Below are 23723 nucleotides of genomic sequence, written 5' to 3' on the forward strand. Positions count from 1 at the left end.
CATAGTACACGACGCTGAGGTGGTCCCACCAAATGCAGAGCATGATCTTGGAACCGTGAATATCCGCTTTGACGATTGACGTGGAAGCATGGCCGGATTATACCCATGATTTTTTGCATTTAGGGTTATTGTAATGAACCCATTTTTCATCCCCGGTCACAATGCAATGCAGAAATCCCATCCGTTTTTGTCCCTGAAGCAACTGTTCACAAACACACAAACGCCGTTCAACGTCTCTCGGTTTCAGCTCAAACGGGACCCAAGTTCCTTCTTTCTGAATCATGCCCACAGCCTTGAGACATTTTGAAATGGCTTGCTGTGTCACTCCCACTAATTGTGCCAATTCTTCTTGAGTTTGATGCGAGTCTTCACTCAGCAATTTCTTCAATTCTGCATCTTCAAAAACATTCTCTCTTCCACTACTATGCTGGGCTATGACGTTAAAAACACCATTCTTGAAGCGTCGAAACCACTCACGACATGTTCTTTCACTAAAAGCATCCTTACCATACATACTTGAGAGCATCTGATGAGACTCAGCCGCTGTTTTCTTCATATCGAAACAAAACGGTAACACCTCCCACAAACAACAGGAATTAGGCTCTTAAGCTGATATTTTCAATCGAGGACAACTTTATGATGCAGACACAAATTGACTAATGTTTGTATGAGGTTATGTTGACCGAGGTCCAAGGTAAATGCCTGACGTCTGCAATCTGTTTCTTTGGACCGCTACTTACTGTTGTTGCCATCTATCGGCAAACGGTGGAAGCAAAGTTGTACACCTTGTATATTTTTGAATCCATTTGTGTTTTGTATAGAAAGGACAGACCCTGATAAGTTAGTCTGAAAATGTTTCAAATAGCCCAATTGTTAACAATCAAAGTAGAATACCCCCACGGTAGAGTAGCTGATAATTCTGAAGGACAACTAGGCTCTGCATTAGAGAGTAGTGCTCAGCTGGAATGTAAAGCAGAAGAAGAGACAATGAAAGATGTAGGGTCTGCAAGTGAAGAAAATATGTACAATCCAATGAGGACACAGGTTTACAATCAGGCTTGCAAGCCATGAACTGAAATTTCATAGCATTAAACAATACTCCAACCAGACGATTTCAACTATAGATGAAAAGTTTACAGACATTAAAATTCACACTGGCCATAAAATATCTTCATGGACAGACAAACTTAACAAAAGAGTTAATATTGGGGAGCGATAAGCTAGAATGGGAACTGGATAAACTGAAAGAACAAGAGGTTGTACAGAGTTTCAGGGAGAGCACAAGGGAACAATTGACAGGAATGGGGGAAAGAAATACAGTAGAAGAAGAATGGGTAGCTTTGAGGAATGGAGTAGTGAAGGCAGCACAGGATCAAGTAGGTAAAAAGACGAGGGACAGTAAAAATCTTTGGGTAACAGAAGAAATATTGAATTTAATTGATAAAAGGAGAAAATATGAAAATGCAGTAAATGAAGCAGGCTAAAAGGAATACAAACGTCTCAAAAATGAGATCGACAGGAAGTGCAAAATGGCTAAGCAGGGATGGCTAGAGGACAAATGTAAGGATGTAGAGGCCTATCTCACTAGCGGTAAGATAGATACTGCCTACAGTAAAATTAAAGAGACCTTTGGAGAGAAGAGAACGACTTGTATGAATATCAAGAGCTCAGATGGAAACCCAGTTCTAAGCAAAGAAGGGAAAGCAGAAAGGTGGAAGGAGTATATAGAGGATCTATACAAGGGCAATGTACTTGAGGACAATATTATGGAAATGGAAGAGGATGAAGATGAAATGGGAGATACGATACTGCGTGAAGAGTTTGACAGAGCTCTGAAAGACATGAGTCGAAACAAGGCCCCGGGAGTAGACGACATTCCATTGGAACTACTGACGGCCTTGGGAGAGCCAGTCCTGACAAAACTCTACCATCTGGTGAGCAAGATGTATGAAACAGGCGAAATATCCTCAGACTTCAAGCAGAATATAATAATTCCAATCCCAAAGAAAGCAGGTGTTGACAGATGTGAAAATTACCGAACAATCAGTTTAATAAGTCACAGCTGCAAAATACTAACATGAATTCTTTACAGATGAATGGAAAAACTAGTAGAAGCCGACCTCGGGGAAGATCAGTTTGGATTCCATAGAAACACTGGAACACGTTAGGCAATACTGACCTTACGACTTATCTTAGAAGAAAGATTAAGGAAAGGCAAAACTACGTTTCTAGCATTTGTAGACTTAGAGAAAGCTTTTGACAATGTTGACTGGAATACTCTCTTTCAAATTCTAAATGTGGCAGGGGTAAAATACAGGGAGCGAAAGGCTATTTACAATTTGTACAGAAACCAGATGGCAGTTATAAGAGTCGAGGGGCATGAAAGGGAAGCAGTGGTTGGGAAAGGAGTGAGACAGGGTTGTAGCCTCTCCCCAATGTTATTCAATCTGTATATTGAGCAAGCAGTAAAGGAAACAAAAGAAAAATTCAGAGTAGGTATTAAAATCCATGGAGAAGAAATAAAAACTTTGAGGTTCGCCGATGACATTGTAATTCTGTCAGAGACAGCAAAGGACTTGGAAGAGCAGTTGAACGGAATGGACAGTGTGTTGAAAGGAGGATATAAGATGAATATCAACAAAAGCAAAACGAGGATAATGGAATGTAGTCAAATTAAGTCGGGTGATGCTGAGGGAATTAGATTAGGAAATGAGACACTTAAAGTAGTAAAGGAGTTTTGCTATTTGGGGAGCAATATAACTGATGATGGTTGAAGTAGAGAGGATATAAAATGTAGACTGGCAATGGCAAGGAAAGTGTTTCTGAAGAAGAGAAATTTGTTGACATCGAGTATAGATTTAAGTGTCAGGAAGTCATTTCTGAAAGTATTTGTATGGAGTGTAGCCATGTATGGAAGTGAAACATGGATGATAAATAGTTTGGACAAGAAGAGAATAGAAGCTTTTGAAATGTGGTGCTGCAGAAGAATGCTGAAGATTAGATGGGTGGATCACATATCTAATGAGGAAGTATTGAATAGGATTGGGGAGAAGAGAAGTTTGTGGCACAACTTGACCAGAAGAAGGGATCGGTTGGTAGGACATGTTCTGAGGCATCAAGGGATCTCCAATATAGTATTGGAGGGCAGCGTGGAGGGTAAAAATCGTAGAGGGAGAAGGATGTAGGTTGCAGTAGGTACTGGGAGATGAAGAGGCTTGCACAGGATAGAGTAACATGGAGAGCTGCATCAAACCAGTCTCAGGACTGAAGACCACAACAACAACAACAACAACAAGCTAGAATATGATGTAGAGTATGATCAATTTCAGTAAGATGTAATTGTAACAATAGAGTTTGTGGGGACATCAGTGCCAGTGATACTGCTGATCAGAGAGCTTCCAAGGAGCTGTTGAGTACCTGTGATGAGCGAGAGCAAGACAGTTTGGCCTAGTAACTGATATAACATGGTGGTGTTGTATTAAGAAGGAAGGAAAGAAGACTGGGTATAACATCCTGTCGACATTGAGGTCATTAGAGACTGAGCACAAGCTCAGATGATGCCATGGATGGGGAAGGAAATCAGTTATTCTCCTCTCAAAAGAATCATCCCAGCATTTGTTTGGGGTGATCTAGGGCAATCCTAGAAAACCTAAATCCAGATGTCTGGACACAAGTCTGAACCTTCGTCCTCTCGAATGTGAGTCCAAGGTGTTAACCTTGTGTTGTATTGTGCTCTGCGATAATAAAGGTATATTACACTACAAACATCAAAAAAAGTTTTGCATCACTTTAGTTCCGAGCTTTCATCAACCTGTACAGAAAATTGGAATAGTGATCAAAATAAACATCATTTTCACCCTTTTTATTGCTCATGAAAACCACACGTTGCATGTTGGACCACCATACAATGAGACCTTCAGATGTGGTGGTCCAGATTGCCATACACACTGGTACCTCTAATACCCAGTAGCACGTCCTCTTGCATTGATGCATGCCTGTATTCATCATGGCATACTATCCACAAGTTCATCAAGGCACTGTTGGTATAGATTGTCCCACTCCTCAACGGCGATTCGGCGTAGATCCCTCAGAGTGGTTGGTGGGTCACGTCATCCATAAACAGCCCTTTTCAATCTATCCCAGGCATGTTTGATAGGGTTCACATCTGGAGAACATGCTAGCCACTCTAGTCCAGCGATGTCGTTATCCTGAAGGAAGTCATTCACAAGATATGCATGATGGGGGTGCGAATTGTCGTCCATGAAGACGAATGTCTTGTCAATATGCTGCCGATATGGTTGCACTATCAGTCGGAGGATGGCATTCACGTTTCGTACAGCCGTTATGATGTCTTCCATTACCACCGGCGGCATACATCAGCCCCACATAATGTCACCCCAAAACAGCAGGGAACCACCAACTTGCTGCACTCCCTGGACAGTGTGTCTAAAGCGTTCAGTCTGACCGGGTTGCCTCTGAACATGTCTCCGATGATTGTCTGGTTGACGGCATATGTGACACTCATCAGTGAAGAGAATGTGATGCCAATCCTGGGCGGTCCGTTTCGAATGTTGTTGGGCCCATCTGGACCATGCTGCATGGTGTTGTGGTCACAAAGATGGACCTCGCCATGGACGTTAAGAGTGAAGTTGCACATCATACAGCCTATTGCGCACAGTTTGAGTCATAACACAACATCCTGCAGCTGCATGAAAAGCATTATTCAACATGATGGTGTTGCTGTCAGGGTTCTTCCAAGCCATAATCCTTAGGATGACAGCGTCATCCACTGCACTAATAGCCCTTGGGCAGCATGAGTGAGGCACGTCATTGACAGTTTCTGTCTCTCTGTATCTCCTCCATGTCCGAATAACATCGCTTTGGTTCACTCTGAGACACCTGGATACTGCCCTTGTTGAGAGCCCATCCTGCCACAAAGTAACAATGCAGATGCGATCAAACCGCAGTATTGACCTTCTAGGCATGGTTGAACTATGGACAACACAAGCCGTGTACGTCCTTCCTGGTGGAATGACTGGAACTGATCGGCTGTCGGACTCCCTCCATCTAATAGGCACTGCTCATGTGTGGTTGTTTAGATCTTTGGGGAGGTTTAGTGACATTAGATTAGATTAGATTAGATTAGATTAATACTAGTTCCATGGATCATGAATACGATATTTCGTAATGATGTGGAACGAGTCAAATTTTCCAATACATGACATAATTAGGTTAATTTAACAACATACTTAAGTTAATATAACAACTTTATTTTTTTTTATTTTTTTATTTTTTTAAATATTTTTTCTTTTTTTTTCCTTAATTTATATCTAAAAATTCCTCTATGGAGTAGAAGGAGTTGTCATTCAGAAATTCTTTTAATTTCTTCTTAAATACTTGTTGGTTATCTGTCAGACTTTTGATACTATTTGGTAAGTGACCAAAGACTTTAGTGCCAGTATAATTCACCCCTTTCTGTGCCAAAGTTAGATTTAATCTTGAATAGTGAAGATCATCCTTTCTCCTAGTATTGTAGTTATGCACACTGCTATTACTTTTGAATTGGGTTTGGTTGTTAATAACAAATTTCATAAGAGAATATATATACTGAGAAGCTACTGTGAATATCCCTAGATCCTTAAATAAATGTCTGCAGGATGATCTTGGGTGGACTCCAGCTATTATTCTGATTACACGCTTTTGTGCAATAAATACTTTATTCCTCAGTGATGAATTACCCCAAAATATGATGCCATATGAAAGCAATGAGTGAAAATAGGCGTAGTAAGCTAATTTACTAAGATGTTTATCACCAAAATTTGCAATGACTCTTATTGCATAAGTAGCTGAACTCAAACGTTTCAGCAGATCATCAATGTGTTTCTTCCAATTTAATCTCTCATCAATGGACACACCTAAAAATTTGGAATATTCTACCTTAGCTATATGCTTCTGATTAAGGTCTATATTTATTAATGGCGTCATACCATTCACTGTACGGAACTGTATGTACTGTGTCTTATCAAAATTCAGTGAGAGTCCGTTTACAAGGAACCACTTAGTAATTTTCTGAAAGACAGTATTGACAATTTCATCAGTTAATTCTTGTTTGTCAGGCGTGATTACTATACTTGTATCATCAGCAAAGAGAACTAACTTTGCCTCTTCATGAATATAGAATGGCAAGTCATTAATATATAATAAGAACAACAAAGGACCCAAGACTGACCCTTGTGGAACCCCATTCTTGATAGTTCCCCAGTTTGAGGAATGTGCTGATCTTTGCATGTTACGAGAACTACTTATTTCAACTTTCTGCACTCTTCCAGTTAGGTACGAATTAAACCATTTGTGCACTTTCCCACTCATGCCACAATACTTGAGCTTGTCTAGCAGAATTTCATGATTTACACAATCAAAAGCCTTTGAGAGATCACAAAAAATCCCAATGGGTGGTGTTCGGTTATTCAGATCATTCAAAATTTGACTGGTGAAAGCATATATGGCATTTTCTGTTGAAAAACCTTTCTGGAAACCAAACTGACATTTTGTTAGTACTTCATTTTTACAGATATGTGAAGCTACTCTTGAATACATTACTTTCTCAAAAATTTTGGATAAAGCTGTTAGAAGGGAGATTGGACAGTAATTGTTGACATCAGATCTATCCCCCTTTTTATGCAAAGGTATAACAATAGCATATTTCAGTCTATCAGGGAAAATGCCCTGTTCCAGAGAGCTATTACACAGGTGGCTGAGAATCTTACTTATCTGTTGAGAACAAGCTTTTAGTATTTTGCTGGAAATGCCATCAATTCCATGTGAGTTTTTGCTTTTAAGCAAGTTTATTATTTTCCTAATTTCAGAGGGAGAAGTGGGTGAGATTTCAATTGTATCAAATTGCATAGGTATGGCCTCTTCCATTAACAGCCTAGCATCTTCTAATGAACACCTGGATCCTACTATATCCACAACATTTAGAAAATGATTATTAAAAATATTTTCAACTTCTGACTTTTTGTTCGTAAAGTTTTCATTCAATTTGATGGTAATACTGTCTTCCTCTGCTCTTGGTTGACCTGTTTCTCTTTTAATAATATTCCAAATTGTTTTAATTCTCTGAACAGTCAAAGGAACAGTATCTGTGATACAATATCCACAGTCAATGTATATCTTCAGGAGTTCAGGGAACCAGGGTTATCCAAAACTTCTTTAGATGTGTGTATATTGTGTCATTTACATTTATAATACATCTCCTTATACATATAAGGGAAATCCACCACAATTTCAATAATGGAATATTACTGTAATGAACACATGAGAAAGGTTGGCAATGATAGTAGTAGCATGCACAAACAGGTAGAAGAGTTGTGTACAGTAATTAAATACTCTCTAGAAGATCTGTGAATTTAGGTGCACCTGCAATGTGTAGCTGAGCATGAAGCTCTGGAAGCCAAGTATACTGAAGAACTGACTGACATTAAGCAAGAATAGAGATTAGCTAAGGAAAATATTACAAGGAAATAATGGTGGGGAAGGGTTTGAAGCTGCTAAAAACCTTGGATATCTATCCCTCATTTCACAGGAAATTCATACAAAACAATGTGAAATGAGAAAAGGATAATTAGCAGCTCCAGGGTCTGCGGTTGCAAAACCCACATAGCTGAAAACTGTAGCCATTCATCGAAGTATACACCAAGAAAGGCGATCATGGTCAGTACGAGTAAAATGGAGAGAAAAAATGAAAACTATAAGGACTAGAGAGATAATTAGCTTAAACAGTATAAGTAATAAAATACATAGAGAGAAATTTTAAAATGCATGGCACTGCAGTGGGAGAAATTAGGTTGAGGCTATTCAGGGCACATGTGATGGTTAGAGGTACTACTCTTCCCATCCTCACGTCAACATGTCGAACCGACGTTGAACACTGAATTCCATAAAATGTTGTTATAAAATCCACTTGCTCTCAGGAAACACATGACTTTGTAAGCTGTTATCCCATCATCCTCAAGTATCTTGGATACGGAGCAGCAAGGTTGATGGTTTGCCTCAGATCAGCCACCAGGGTGTGCATTGAGAATATGGGCTATTGTGAGATGACTACCACAGCAGCATTGGAAAGAGTTCTCTTGATGAAATTTCCTGGCATATTAAAACTGTGTGCTGGACCAAGACTCCAACTCAGGACCTTTGCCTTTTGTAGATCACTGCTCTACCAACTAAGCTACTCAAGCACGACTCTCGACCCATCCTCACAGCTTTACTTCTGCCAGTACCTTGTCTTCTACCTTCCAAACTTCACAGAAGCTCTCCTGCAAAACTTGCAAGACTAGAACTCCTGGAAGAAAGGATACACAGTTTTAATTTACCAGGAAGTTTCATATCAGTGCACACTCTGCTGAAAAGTGAAAATTTCATTCTAGGTCTCATGATATAGAAGGAACACATGGGTAAGTCTGGTGTGGAGGGTAAGTAGTCAGTACAGTTAGGTTAGGTTAGGTTAGTGTGTTTAATGTCCCGTCGACAACGAGGTCATTAGAGACAGAGCGCAAGCTCGGGTTAGGGAAGGATTGGGAAGGAAATCGGCCGTGCCCTTTCAAAGGAACCATCCCGGCATTTGCCTGAAACGATTTAGGGAAATCACGGAAAACCTAAATCAGGATGGCTGGAGACGGGATTGAAGCGTCGTCCTCCTGAATGCGAGTCCAGTGTGCTACCACTGCGCCACCTCGCTCGGTATAGTCAGTACAGTATGATGGTGTTTTTCTGTGAGGCTTGGAGAGACATATGCCACACCTTGGAGGTGCCCTTGATTGCTCCACTTGTTGAGGATTGTGGCAGCCCACCATTCTATATCCCAGGTTTTCAAAATTTGGTGTAGCAGTTGCAGTCATAGGTCTGTGCCCTGTAATCCAAATTTAAGTTTCTCACCAGTGGTTGCTTCTTTAGCTTTGTCAGCGAGTTCATTTCCCAAACTACCCATGCAGTTCTGTGTCCAGATGAATTTTACAGTGGTTCCAGAACTGTGGGCAGTCAACTAATAGGTCTCAAATGTTAGCAGCTTCTGGGGTAGAACTGACAAGTGGAGGCCATGACATTCGGATCAAAGATTTACTTCAAACTTTCTACACTTACTAGGTCATTAGGACAATGTAATGTGCAAGTAGTACGGCGTACTACTGAGATGATTTCAAGAAAATCTCACAAGAAGTTTTACGAGTCAATGATGTGCCAGTATGTTGCAAACCTGAGCATGAGCTAGCTAGCAGTGGTCGAGCTCCGTAATGATTGGATCGCTGGGTCGAGTCCCACTCGTATTTTTTCTTTATTTATATTTTTTTCAACACTAGTCATATTACACATATTTATTACATGTTTATTACCTTATAAATAAAAAAATATAATTTTAAATTCAGTGAATTAATGCAATCTTAGTAAATGAGTGTTGTAAAAGGATCCTTTCCATTCCACTTGGGACCTGTGGAAGGTATGTTAGCTTATTTGTTTTAGTTGTAAATATTTGTCATGTACTATTGTTTTTCTGGCATATCCCACAGCCTGGAGGATCTTCTCACTATGGATCAATTGGAATGAAAGTAAATCTAATCTAATATAATCTATTTTGTATATATTACATCTGAAAGGTAATATGTTGAGAATACATGGGTATTTGCTTGTACTTTTACTGAATTTCCAATTTTATTTGGCTGCTAACTAATTTCTTACTGTTGCAACAAATATTATGTAACTTTTATTTCTATAGACAAGTTAAAAACTTTATCAAGTGTCTTCAAACCTGTTCATATTTTATTGACAATGAATGAGAAATAGTGTCTTGTGAAGATACTATTAAAATACATTCCATCATACATCACCAATTTTCAGCACCAATATTTACAAAAATATTGTGTTGCACATGGTTTGCACCCAGTTTGTCAGAACAAAGAATTTTTTCAAAATGTGGAAGAGTTTTGTTTTTCCTTAGAAACACTTAAGATTTCTCATGCATGCAGGAAAACTGCATTCATTAGATGGAGTACATGCCATTTTAATTTATATTTTGTGTGCGTTTATGAAAAATATCATCCTGCAACTTGACAAAAGCACATATGATGATTAATCATACATTACCCTCATACTCTGGAATATTGTAACTCATTGTGTTATTGAATAAAGTTATTTAAACCTTCATTTATTGATGTTTGACTTGGGCTTTCGAGACTGACCCTCATCTTCTAAACCTGTGTCTGCAGATTGAAGCATCCCAGTGCAAAGCTGTTCTCTGCACTTTACCTGATTGCAGGTACATGGGATTTCAGAGATCATGACAGGCATACATTTTCAAGAAAACTTTATGCACTTGGTCATTTAGTTATCAATAACCATAAATATAGTATCTGTTGTGATGATAAAAATTAGTGAGCAGCCAAATAACATTGGAAAATCAATAAAACTTCATGCAAATACAAGTGTATTTTTGTCATATTATCTTTCAAATGTAAAATGTATGAAATAATATGACCAGTGTTGAAAAAATTATAAATTAAAAGACAAAAACACGAGAGGGACTCGATTCAGTGATCCACTGATTATGCAGATTCAATTCTAAGCCCATGACAAAAGCACACTCTTGCTCAGGGTCACAACACACCACTACATTACTGATGCATAAAACTTCGCTGGTGATTTTCTCGAAATCACCTAAGTAGTACACCTTACTACATGCACATTGTGTTGCCCCAATTGACTACTAAATGTGTACAAAGTTTGCAATACATTCATGATCCAAACATCATGGCCCTCCTTTGTGAGATATAGCTTGTAAACAGTTCATGGAGTCATTACAAATTACGGAGTCCTTTGTTGAAAGAGTTTCAATGTACTGCAGAGCCCATGGTATAGCAAATTGAGGCAGTCATGGAGAACTGAACAGAACAGGCAGCTGAGACTACTGAGGTCTGCATTTTAGTTAGAGCCATGGAAGGGGTTCATATCGTACGACTGTGACCTTGCGTAGTCTCCAGTCTTACATCAGCTGGATTTTTGGATGATTTGTACTCAGTCTGAACTGTTGGCTGTGAAAGACAGATGATGGTTAGGCAGCTGAAAAATTGTGATCGAGTTAGCCAAGACCTGCTGGTGTTTGATCCTCAGAGCTGGGAAACCAGCTTCCACCAGGAGGCTATTTACAGGGCTCGTAAGGAATGTTCCAGTTATCAAACACACACCACTGTGGCGGACAGGTTCTAACAAGCTCAGTACTGATGGATGGTACCAACCAGTAGGCAACACACAGACAGTCCAGGTGGGGCAAAATTAAAGCTTTGCAGAATCTAAGAAAAACTGTGCAATCTGTGACACGGGACATACTGCAGAGAAATCAGAGTACTAAATTTTCTCATGCAATTTGGCTTGAGGTGGTGTACATATACTCACCATGTTAACTTCCACTACGTGATCAAAAGCATCTAGACACTTGGCTGAAAATGACTTACAAGTTCGTGACGCCTTCCATTGGTAATGCTGGAATTCAATATGGTGTTGGCCCACCCTTAGCCTTGATGACAGCTTCCACTCTCGCAGGCATACATTCAATCAGGTGCTGGAAGGTTTCTTGGGGAATGGCAGCCCATTCTTCACGGAGTACTGCATTGAGGAGAGGTATCGATGTTGGTCAGTGAGGCCTAGCATGGAGTCAGCATTCCAAAACATACCAAAGGTGTTCTATAGAATTCAGGTCAGGACTCTATGCAGGCCAGTCCATTACAGGGATGTTATTGTCATGTAACCACTCCGCCACAGGCCGTGCATTATGTACAGGTGCTTTATCGTGATGAAGAATCCAATCACCAGGGGTGCAAGCCCCTTCCATGAAAAACATGACCACACCACAACACCACCACCTCTGAATTTTACTGTTGGCACCACACACACTGGCAGATGACGTTCACTGGGCATTCGTCATACCCACACCCTGCCATCGGGTCGCCACACTGTGTACCGTGATTCGTCACTCCACACAACGTTTTTCCACTGTTAAATCACCCAATGTTTACTCTCCTTACACCAAGCGAGATGTCGTTTGTCATTTACTGGCATGATGTGTAGCTTATGAGCAGCCACTCGACCATGAAATCCAAGTTTCCTCACCTCCCGGCTAACTGTCATAGCACTTGCAGTGGATCCTGATGCAGTTTGGAATGCCTGTGTGATGGTCTGGATAGATGTCTGCCTATTGCACTTTATGACTCTCTTCAACAGTTGGCGATCTCTGTTACTCAACAGACGAGTTCGACCTGTACGCTTTTGGTCTGTATGTGTCCCTTCACGTTTCCACTTCACTATCACATCAGGAACAGTAGACCTAGGGATGTTTAGGAGTGTGGAAATCTCGCATACAGATGTTTGACACAAGTGACACCCAATCACCTGACCACATTCGAAGTCTGCTCTCTCACGATTTCTAATGACTACTGAGGTCACTGATATGGAGTACCTGGCAGTAGGTGGCAGCACATTGCACCTAATATGAAAAATGTATGTTTTTGGGAGTGTCCGGATTCTTTTGATCACATAGTGTATTGTCAAATAAAAGGCCTAAATATTTGACGTTTCAATAACTTCAAGTAGCTAAGTAGCTGGTTACCAAGGTACAGTTCTGGGTGACGATGTACAGTCCTGATTCTGCAAAGTGCATGACACGAGTTTTTGAGGGAGAAAATTGATACCCATGATTCGAGGCCCAGTTATGTACTTTCTGTATGGATCCCTGAAGTTGGCATTCTGCAGTATGCAATGATGGAGAGCTGTAAAATACAGGCTATAAGGTTCTACACATACAGTGACTATGATACCGTGAGCGCCATTCATTGCGATGGCGATGAGGATTATGCTCATAACCAGTTCCAATGAACCCCAGTTTCCTGTACATATTGGCTGCTGAGTGTTGAACTTTTCCAGACTCAGAATAATTGGAGGGATGAGAAATTCTGGATGAAATGGGTGAACAACTCCACGAGTCCCACTCATGCAGCGTAGACAGGATGTGATGTCACCAGGTGGGACTGTATGCCTTCTGCAGGTAAAAAAACACAGCACACAGATGTTGGTGAGCACAAAAACATTGGGCACTGCAGATTCTACACAAATTGATTGGTCTGCAGTTGACCGAAATTCCTAAGACCCACTTTGAAATTGTGATAAATGTCCTTTGGCTTCCAAGCAGCCACACACTTGTCAGTTGAGCATTCTTTCAAATAGTTTACACAGTCTGTTTGTTAGAGAGATTGATCACTAATTAGTCAAAATTTGAGGGTCTTTTCCTCATTCCCAGATAGGAATAACTAACATTCTCCCACCACTGAGAGGGGAACTCTCCTTCCAGATAAATGCGATTGAAAAACTCGAGGATGTGTTTTAGGCTGCCATTGCTAAGGCATTTAAGCATCTCCTTTGGGATTTTATTGTGTCCATGGACTGGGCCTCAACACACTGTTAAAGTACTGAAGAACTCACATTCACTAAATGGAACACTGTACAATACAAAGCCTTGTGCACATAAGAGTAAGTAATTTTGCTCTGCATGACATTTACAGGTCATGAAATTAGGATGGCAGTACGAGGTGCATTCAAGTTCTAAGGCCTCCGATTTTTTTTTCTCCGGACTGGAAAGAGATAGAAACATGCGCATTGTTTTAAAATGAGGCCGCATTCATTGTCAATGCGTCCCAGAGATGGCAGCACCGTACGGCAAATGGAATTTTACCGCCAGTGGCGAGAATGAGAACTGTTTTAAACACTTAAAATGGTGACGTTTTCCTTACTTGAACAGCGTGCAATCATTCGTTTTCTGTATTTGCGTGGTGTGAAACCAATTGAAATTCATCGACAGTTGAAGGAGACATGTGGTGATGGAGTTATGGATGTGTTGAAAGTGTGTTCGTGGGTGCAACAGTTTAATGAAGGCAGAACATCGTGTGACAACAAACCGAAACAACCTCGGGCTCGCACAAGCCGGTCTGACGACATGATCGAGAAAGTGGAGAGAATTGTTTTGGGGGATCGCTGAATGACTATTGAACAGATCGCCTCCAGAGTTGGCATTTCTGTGGGTTCTGTGCACACAATCCTGTATGACGACCTAAAAATGCAAACAGTGTCATCCAGGTGGGTGCCACGAATGCTGTTGGACGACCACATGGCTGCCCGTGTGGCATGTTGCCAAGCAATGTTGACGCGCAACGACAGCATGAATGGGACTTTCTTTTCGTTGGTTGTGACAATGGATGAGACGTGGATGCCATTTTTCAATCCAGAAACAAAGCGCCAGTCAGCTCAATGGAAGCATACAGATTCACACCCACCAAAAAAAATTTTCCCACACCATATTAGGTGTGCTAACAGGTTGTGTTTTTGGTGTTTACGTATTTTTGTCCAACCCCTGTATGATGAATATTTTACAATGAGGAGCTGTTATTTGATTGCATTTGATTCTTCAACAACACGCATGGCCACATACTGAATTCTACACCATAGAATAGAAAACTCATACAAAACGAACAAACAAGATAAAGCAGAAATTATACAACTACACTGTCTTCAAAAAAATTAGTCAACATGTTGAACTGAGAAAGACTCATTTTCAATGGACATAATTTTTGAGAACTGGAGGAACTGAAACCCTTTGGAACTATTCACCTGAAGGAATAACATTCAATTATTATTATTATTATTATTATTATTATTACTAAACAAATTATTACGTTCCAGGCTAAAGCTGTGTGCCAGACCAGGCCTCACACAGGGATATATGCAAATCTGAAAACAGACATCATTCCACATTCCACTGGAGTGCTCTAAAACTGTTTTTTCATTCAACACTGCTAGTTTCAGGCATGGCTGTGGCTCATTTCCAAGTGCACTAGAAAATGGTCCATGTCCAAAACTAACAATGCTGGATCAAGTCAAATTCTGAAACACATTCCAGTGGGATGATGCCTTTTGCTCAAGTTTATTGAAGCTGTGGTGCTCACCCAGAAGAAACTGAATGCCACCTTTCAGCATTGTGATAGATGGTACTGCAAGACAGCTTCTGATTTCAGTAACCATCAGAGAGAGGTTTTAGATGTCTTGGGTGATGGTAAGAGCCAGTGGGGAATTTCTCACACAGGAATATATGATTTTCATCATTGTGGAATCCAAGCATACCACATATATGACTCAAATCTCAAATTTCACGGTCCCCATCCATTCTTTACTATCTCTGAAGAAGCTCTCATGCAATGCCGCGTAACTATTACCTCTGAGGGTGGATATAGCAGGGAGTTTTGTCTTCACCACAATGTCATGCCCACAGAATATATTGAGTAAAATATAGGTTCCACTTAAGTTTCATCATTACCAGTTTTATCTTTTACAAACAAATAATTATTTAAGGAATTCCAACTATTATGGCAAATACAAAACGCAAACCAGCTCTTTGCCTAACATGTCTTTGAAATATGAAATCTGTAGGTGACGGAAATCTGTGAGACACAACAGGGCCTAACAACAAAAATACAGACATAGAAATTTAGCATTAAATTTGACAGTTCCTGTACAACCTACTGCATGAACAACATAATTTGACAAAGAAAAAAATTAACTCTAATGCAGCATTAAAACTAGTGATAAAAATTAAATATTCACAAAAAGTATGTTTGTGAATGTTCACCCACAAATATGTAATTACATCACACAAAACAGCATTTTCCTTAAATTATAGTTTCATAACCTGTAATTTTAAACAAGTGTTTCACGACATAACACAAGATTGATTGCATTTCAACTTCAAGCATTTCTGCCTATCACACGAGTTAACTTCTGTAACATTCTTTTCTGTGTAGTCCACGACACCTTAACTCACATTAGTGTGACTACTGCCTATGTTCGACATCAATATGTAATAATCAGCCACAGATGGCAGGGGGCAGCATTAGCATTGAAGGTATATAAAGCATGACAGGGGAACATGGAAAACAGTGCAGTAGTTGCTATAATGCAGAAAAGGAGCAATATATCTGATGTCCAAAAGGGCATGATCATTGGCTTTAGGGCCAAGGGTGGAAGCATTTGTGAAATGTTTGTAAACAGTTTGCCTGCTGCATGGTTAAAATTAAACTGTGCATGGCAAAATGGTTCTATCCAAAACCGGAGCTGAGGCAACTGAGGTACACCATGGGCCATTGATGACAGGATAGAATGACAGCTATGGAGTTGTGTACATGTGAATAGACATGCAACTGTTGACCAACTGTCTGCCTAGATGAACCAAAAGGCTACCAACAGTGTCTCCTCAACAACCGTCCAAGGAACATTGCTGTGTACGTGACTCCGCAACAGGTGCCTGGTTCATGTGCCCATGCTGACTGCTATTCATCAGCAATGAAAGCTGAAATCTGCATGTCAATATTGCAACTGAATGTCCACTGAGTGGTGACAGATGGCCTTTTCAGATGAATCAAATTTTATGCTCCATTGGACAGGTGGCCATTGGAGTGTACGAGGAGAACCATCTGAAAGCAAACACCCAACAACAATTGTCGGAAGGATCCAGTCCAGAGCAGGGAGCATTATGGATTGTGGAATGTTTTCTTCATTCTGGAAGGCACAGTCGATCAACAGAAGTACCCATCTATCACTGGAAACCATGTTTACCCCAAAATGCAGTCGTCCCCCCTCAGTACCATGAATCTACCAGCAGGACAATGCAACATGTCACACAGCTTGCAGTGTACAGACATAGTTCGATGAGCACTAGAATCAGTTTATCATATTTCCCCATCCACTAAACTCTCTGGATTTAAACCCAATCAAGAATCTGTGGGACCACCTCGATCGAGCTGCTCGTGCCTTAGATTCTCAACTGAAAAAGCTGGCAAAGGCACTGGAATCAGCATGGCTCCACATCCCTGTCAGTACCTTCCAGAACCTCACTAACTCTTTGTGGTTATTCAGGATTGTTGGTGTGGTGTCACTGCCAGACACTTAAATCGGCCGCGGTCCGTTAGTATACGTCGGACCCGCGTGTCGCCACTATCAGTGATTACAGACCGAGCGCCGCCACACGGCAGGTCTAGAGAGACTTCCTAGCACTCGCCCCAGTTGAACAGCCAACTGTGCTAGCGATGGTTCACTGACAAATTACGCTCTCATTTGCCGAGACGATAGTTAGCATAGCCTTCAGCTACGTCATTTGCTACGACCTAGCAAGGCGCCATTATCAGTTGCTATTGATATTGTAAATAATGTACAGACAAGAGCTACATTCAACATTAATGGATTAAAGTTAAGTATTCCAGAAGCTACGTACCTTTTTTGCTAGTCTCTATTCCTTCAACTGTTCCAGACCTCACGCCAGCCTGCGTGAGCTTAAACGCGTGCCTTTCGGCTTCCTCTCATAGTGGCTTGGCTGTCTTGCCAAGTCACAACAGTTGGAAAGTGGTCACCTTAATGTGACTGGACACTGTATTTCCACAGATTAATTTAAACTTGCTATATATTCTATCACCCAAAGTGCAGTATATACAACTACTAGTCTTCTACCCTGTGAATATCCCCCCCCCCCCCTTTTTCAGTACATGAAAACTTCCCCACTGGCTCCTACCCATCAGCCAAGACATCTAAAACCTCTCTCTGATGATTACTGAAATCATAAGCCGTCTTGCAGTACCATCTGTCACAACGTTGAGAGGTGGTATTATGGATCAAAACATGACAAATGTCCAGTAAACAGGGTTTTAAAATGCACACCTTAATAGATCAGAGCATTTTTCATCTTCACTCCTATTAAACTCATTTGTTCTACTGAAAAAGTGCTCATAGCTCTTAGTCTATATATTCTCTTTTCCTTGTTTTGGTTCACACTACCATCTCTCAAAATATTAAATACTTTTTTTAACGCCCTATTTATACATCCTTTCTAGATTTATTTCAGTATTAAATACCTGTGAGTGTAACCAACACTGGAAACTAGCTGCTAAGATGGGCAAATTTGGAGTACAATAACAAAAACAGGTATGTTGAAAAATTCATTCTGAAATTTGCCCAAAGTGTTTATATGAAATAACAAATCCAAATCCACAATAATCAGGCAAAGATAATAGAATATGAATGCTGTGTTATAATTATTGTGCCAATTTACAGTCTATATGAGTGGTAAAGTCTTGTTCAGATAAAAAATACATTCTTATATAAGCAACTTTTCTGATGCCTATTTTCATTTTTGCTCTTTTTCTTTCACAACAAAGATAAATCATTGAATACTAATAAAAATACTGACACCATTTATAAGTGTTTTTTCTTCCTTATCAATTTGGGAGTTCTTCAAATTTTAGTTTAACACACTATACATTGTAAGTGTGTGAACACCAGTTCAGACAGAATTTTTCTTTTTTAATATTTACATGAAAACTACGAAGTTACAGAAGAATCTTACTTAATCATCTAATGACAAACATGATTTCTTAATTTCTTACAATCTTTTCATTACCAACAATAAAGTTTTAACTACTGGTCTACTGATCCCTCACTCTTCTGTATAATGCAAACAATACAGCGCTTGTACAACACATGGAATATGCACCCCATAAGATACAATGTAACATTGTATTTATTTTAAGATGCTTTCATATTTGTTGATTTTTTTCCCTTTTGCCTCATCCCTTAGGAAAACATATAATGGAGATGAGAAAAGGAATCAAACATGTGGCAAGCGTGTTGTTTGGTGAGGCCAACAAAGAATGGAAATTAGGAAGGCAGATCAGTGGTAATTCAGTGATATAGATGGCAGGACAACAGGAAGTGGACCTACAGATAGAGGCAGCAGAATGCTGGAACTGTCATTCTAAGATATATGGTAGGATAACAAAGATAGTTGAATGGCAGGCACAAGACAAAGTCAGAGATGGAGGTGTGTTGGGTAGGGAGCACGTGTCAGCTTCAGAAATATATGCTAAGCAGAATTATATATAATTTGCTTTTCATAACTATGCAAAAAAGGAGCAGCAAATATACAGAATAGTTCTATGGAAATCCCACTGCACAAAACTACCTCATTTATATTTCTACATTCTACAGTTACTGTTTTAATACATTTGTGTAAAAATGTAAAATCTCTATCGAAATATTCAACAGAAACAACATGACTTCAATACCTGTCTGCAATCAGACAGGCCATTAACACAGCATTTAACATCAAGTATTTGTGAAACAGTTGCTAGCAAAAGAAATTTTGAGATATTTAAATCGTCTTATTTCCCACTGCAATTACAAACTTCAAACACTTACCATTAATCTCATGGTTTCTAAGATGCTTATAAGCATAAGAAACAATCTTTGATCACACCTGGTGTATGGTGCCAATGAATTCATCCTAGTTTTTTTCTAGGCTCTATGAAAACATGTAAAATGAAGCAGTCCTCAACCTGAGGATTGGTTTGAACATAGCAATGCTTTATTGAGTGTTTAAATGAAGCTTCATTTGACATTTTGCCTAAAAATTTTGGGCAGTGTTGCTGAAATAGGAGAGTGCAATGAAACGTGATTCAGCATCATATTTTAATGTTTCTTTGCCATACAACTCCATACGGTCTGCAGCAAAACCAGATTGTCTCAATGATGCTGTGGTACTAAGAACCCACACCAAATGATGGGTAATCTCTTCTATGTTTATACATACACAAGACCTATCTCAAGATAAACTTTAGGCATACAAAACCAATAATGACAACAAACAATAAAATCATTTTAATATCATATGGATGCCAGCTGCTTTGCAATTGCCTGACCAACAAGCCTTGTTACCAAGAATATGTCATCTGCTGACAAAATAACAGTGCTTATGGTATTGTTGTACTTCATATTTATAATCTCATCTGACAACCTTGAATAATTTAGATGTTTTCAAACACTTACAACATTTTACCTTAAGGTGTACTTCTATAGAATAAACTTTAATGTCCAGGATGAAACTTTCACTTGTCAGCCAAATTTATGTGTATGTGGTTTTGAAAAATTTTGAAACTCCCCTGTCAGATTAAAACCATGTGTCAGACTGGGAAGAAGAGCTGAGAACCCTGGCAGGCAAGCAATGCTCTCATCGAATGGCTGTCCAGGCACAAAACAGGTATTGGCAGAGTAGAAGCTGTGATAAGAGAACTGACCACAAAAGCAAGAATGTAAGTTTGTGTCCCAGTCTGAACACAGTATTAATTTTCCAGGAAGTTTCAAAGATTTCAACTCTTATTGTGTTAAATGACATGTATGTCAACATACTCTGGCAAAATCTAACATTAACACAAAAAATAATGAATTGGAAAGGAACAACATCAAGAGGGATACACATGAATAAACAACAACCAAGGCAAGTGGATATAATTAAATTATTAAAAAACTGACTTCAACACAATTTGTGGGGTCCACTGTTTTTAAAAATACAGTCACAAAATGTTTCATTACAGGTAACAACTCTAAATAAAAATAAAATGAGTAGGTGTATGTACACAAATGTTCTTCTGGATAAGCAACATTTATGCATATTATACAGGAGAACAGGTACAACGTTCGTGTGACCTCTGCTTACATTACACTACACCACTAACTTCTTACAAATACCCAAAACCCACTACCCAAAGAGCAAATACAAATATCTTAAATAAAGCACCTACTTCATCTTGACAGTAGACAAGATTGTCATCCCTGACAATCCACTCTCTGAGTCTCCACCAATCCTTCCACCATAACCACTCGTCCATCACTCTCCGTTCGTTAAATGCTACAGATGTGACATTGAAATTCATGTAAGCAACCATTTATCACAAATGTTTGACTGATTTACTTTAATTAGCACTTCATTTATGAACTTCACACTTAAGCATTCATTTACAACACCTGACAACTGGAGACCATAAAAAAGGCTACTCTCAAATTCTCTCCAATCATTTACTTGCAGCTTTTGTCTTCAGCATTTACACTAAATTAAGAACTAATAAAATTATTTTTAGAACCTTGCACAATTTGAAGAGAAAAAAATATCGAGAAATGAACTACCATTAATGGATAAACAAAATCAAAAGTAAAAACTATGGCATAGTCATCATTAGGGCTAGGATTTTTATAATAGGGCATATATTTTCAGCATGACCACCATTTTCCTTAAATACACACAAATGATTGTTATGAAAAAACTAAATGAATTACTGTAATTTGTTAAGTCATACTTATGGATATATAGCCATTTCTCTTAGGTTGGGCATACTTCAGACAGTAAATGATCATATTGATTATATATTCACACTTTCAAGAAGAACATTTATCATGTAATATCTTTCTTCTATGTCACCTCTATTTGTTTCCTGAAAATTTGCAAATATATACCTTCCTCCCCTATTTTCTTTTAATTCACAATATGGACTTTAGCCTTACTCTATGAATAGGTAGTTGCTTAAGACATTCTGGACCCTGGACTGCAGACAAGCGTCTCATTTTGTTATTCAGTCTTTAAGTCAGAAGTGTGTGCAACTTAGTTCAGAAAAAATGTCTAATAAGAAGCAAAGTATTCAACAGTATTACAACAGTACATGTCTCAGTTCAGTAAGAAAGCATTTCTGACTCATGGTAAAAATTCTGTATCGTAAACATAGGAGTAACTGCAGAGAACTCATTTAATGTTCAGCAGCCTGTTGCAACAGAAGAACACAAACTTGGTGTACAACAGATTGAAAATGGAAAAACACTGCTGTAAATGCTCCTAAGGGAATTCCACCAATTTTATTCACCATTATGTGAAGAACTTTGTACAGTCTTCCTGTGTGCTAACATTCCCTTCAGTAACCTGAACCATCAAATATATATCATGAATTCTTAGAAAAATGCACATGAAAATTTTTCCCTATTCTTCCACATTAAGAAATGACTGTCAGCAGAAGCTACCAGAAAACAATGCAAGAATTCAGACAAAAGGTCGTGAATAATAAAATATGGGTATCAACTATTAAAAGCACAGACTCTATGTGGAGAAATATCGCAAATGTCACTGTGGAAACTTCGGAAGAAGGTAGTCCATGTGAAAAGTTTATCAGAAACTGAAAATTTAGAAAAAAAGTACTTTTTTCCAAGATTAGTAAATTGCTTGACAGACCTACACATACCATGTGGCCGGAAGGTATAAAGCATGACGATGTATCACTCTTCGTAATGGATGCTGAACCTTATATGGAGAAAGATGCCAATTCATTAAAACCATTATACAGTAAAATAGTATATGTGACTTGTTTAGCTGATGCCTGAAGGAGAGTTGCAGAAGAGATTTGTAGTAAATTCAGTGATGTTGACAAATTTATTGAGTGTGTCAAAAAGGTATTTTTGAAAGCCCCTGCCACTGTTACTGCCACTATCCAATGTTGTGAAAAGCATCATTGAATCAATCGACAGCAGTGAAGCCTCTTCACAATTGGACTAGAATCAAAGTATAATGTTAAAATTTCAGACAAACTTCCATCCATAAAATAAAATTTTGGATTTATTCCTACCACCATAACTGCTTTGGAGCAATCAGAAGTGCCACCAGTGATGCAGGTAGAACAAGTGATAAAAATGTGAATAAATCAGAAGCTGTTCCGGTAAAGTGGAACACGAAGTATCAGAGAATATAGGGAAAAGAACCATGAAAGGAATCATACAGTGTTCCATTTCAAAGATTTTACTGGGTAAAAACTTCTCTTTTAAATATTTAGATTTAGATGCAAATAATTTTCTAGAAGAACAATGCTTTGTTCACTGACAGTAGGAAATCATTTTTATTTGAAAATTTACACAAGGTATTGATTGTATATTGCAATTCAGAACTCATAAATTGAAGTAAAAGTGAGGATGTATGGGGGGGGGGGGGGGGGGGGGGAAGTCATACCTCAACTACGTTCTGATGTTGTTGTTGTTGTTGTGGTCTTCAGTCCTGAGACTGGTTTGATGCAGCTCTCCATGCTACTCTATCCTGTGCAAGCTTTTTCATCTCCCAGTACCTACTGCAACCTACATCCTTCTGAATCTGCTTAGTGTATTCATCTCTTGGTCTCCCTCTACGATTTTTACCCTCCACGCTGCCCTCCAATACTAAATTGGTGATCCCTTGATGCCTCAGAACATGTCCTACCAACCGATCCCTTCTTCTGGTCAAGTTGTGCCACAAACTTCTCTTCTCCCCAATCCTATTCAATACTTCCTCATTAGTTATGTGATCTACCCATCTAATCTTCAGCATTCTTCTGTAGCACCACATTTCGAAAGCTTCTATTCTCTTCTTGTCCAAACTATTTATCGTCCATGTTTCACTTCCATACATGGCTACACTCCATACGAATACTTTCAGAAATGACTTTCTGACACTTAAATCAATACTGGATGTTAACAAATTTCTCTTCTTCAGAAACGCTTTCCTTGCCATTGCCAGCCTACATTTTATATCCTCTCTACTTCGACCATCATCAGTTATTTTGCTCCCCAAATAGCAAAACTCCTTTACTACTTTAAGTGTCTCATTTCCTAATCTAATTCCCTCAGCATCACCTGACTTAATTAGACTACATTCCATTATCTTTGTTTTGCTTTTGTTGATGTTCATCTTATATCCTCCTTTCAAGACACTGTCCATTCCATTCAACTGCTCTTCCAAGTCCTTTGCTGTC

The 23723-nt window shown here is 39.1% G+C and overlaps 1 protein-coding gene across 8 annotated transcripts in view; it reads right to left on the reverse strand.

The window, feature by feature from the left end:
- The window catches only part of LOC126470878 (inositol hexakisphosphate and diphosphoinositol-pentakisphosphate kinase), a 591274-nt gene that overhangs the window by 381752 nt on the left and 185799 nt on the right, over window positions 1-23723 (reverse strand). The window contains exon 1 of one of the 8 annotated variants that reach the window (XM_050098894.1): window positions 20709-22714. The exons of the other annotated variants lie outside the window; for them this stretch is intronic. Within the exon in view, the coding sequence (XP_049954851.1) occupies window positions 20709-20852 (144 nt within the window). The 5' untranslated portion in view covers window positions 20853-22714. Of the gene's footprint in view, window positions 1-20708; window positions 22715-23723 lie in introns of those variants that run through there. 8 annotated transcript variants of the gene reach the window in all.

This window comes from Schistocerca serialis, chromosome 3, assembly GCF_023864345.2.
Source record: "Schistocerca serialis cubense isolate TAMUIC-IGC-003099 chromosome 3, iqSchSeri2.2, whole genome shotgun sequence".
Classification (NCBI taxonomy): domain Eukaryota; kingdom Metazoa; phylum Arthropoda; class Insecta; order Orthoptera; family Acrididae; genus Schistocerca; species Schistocerca serialis.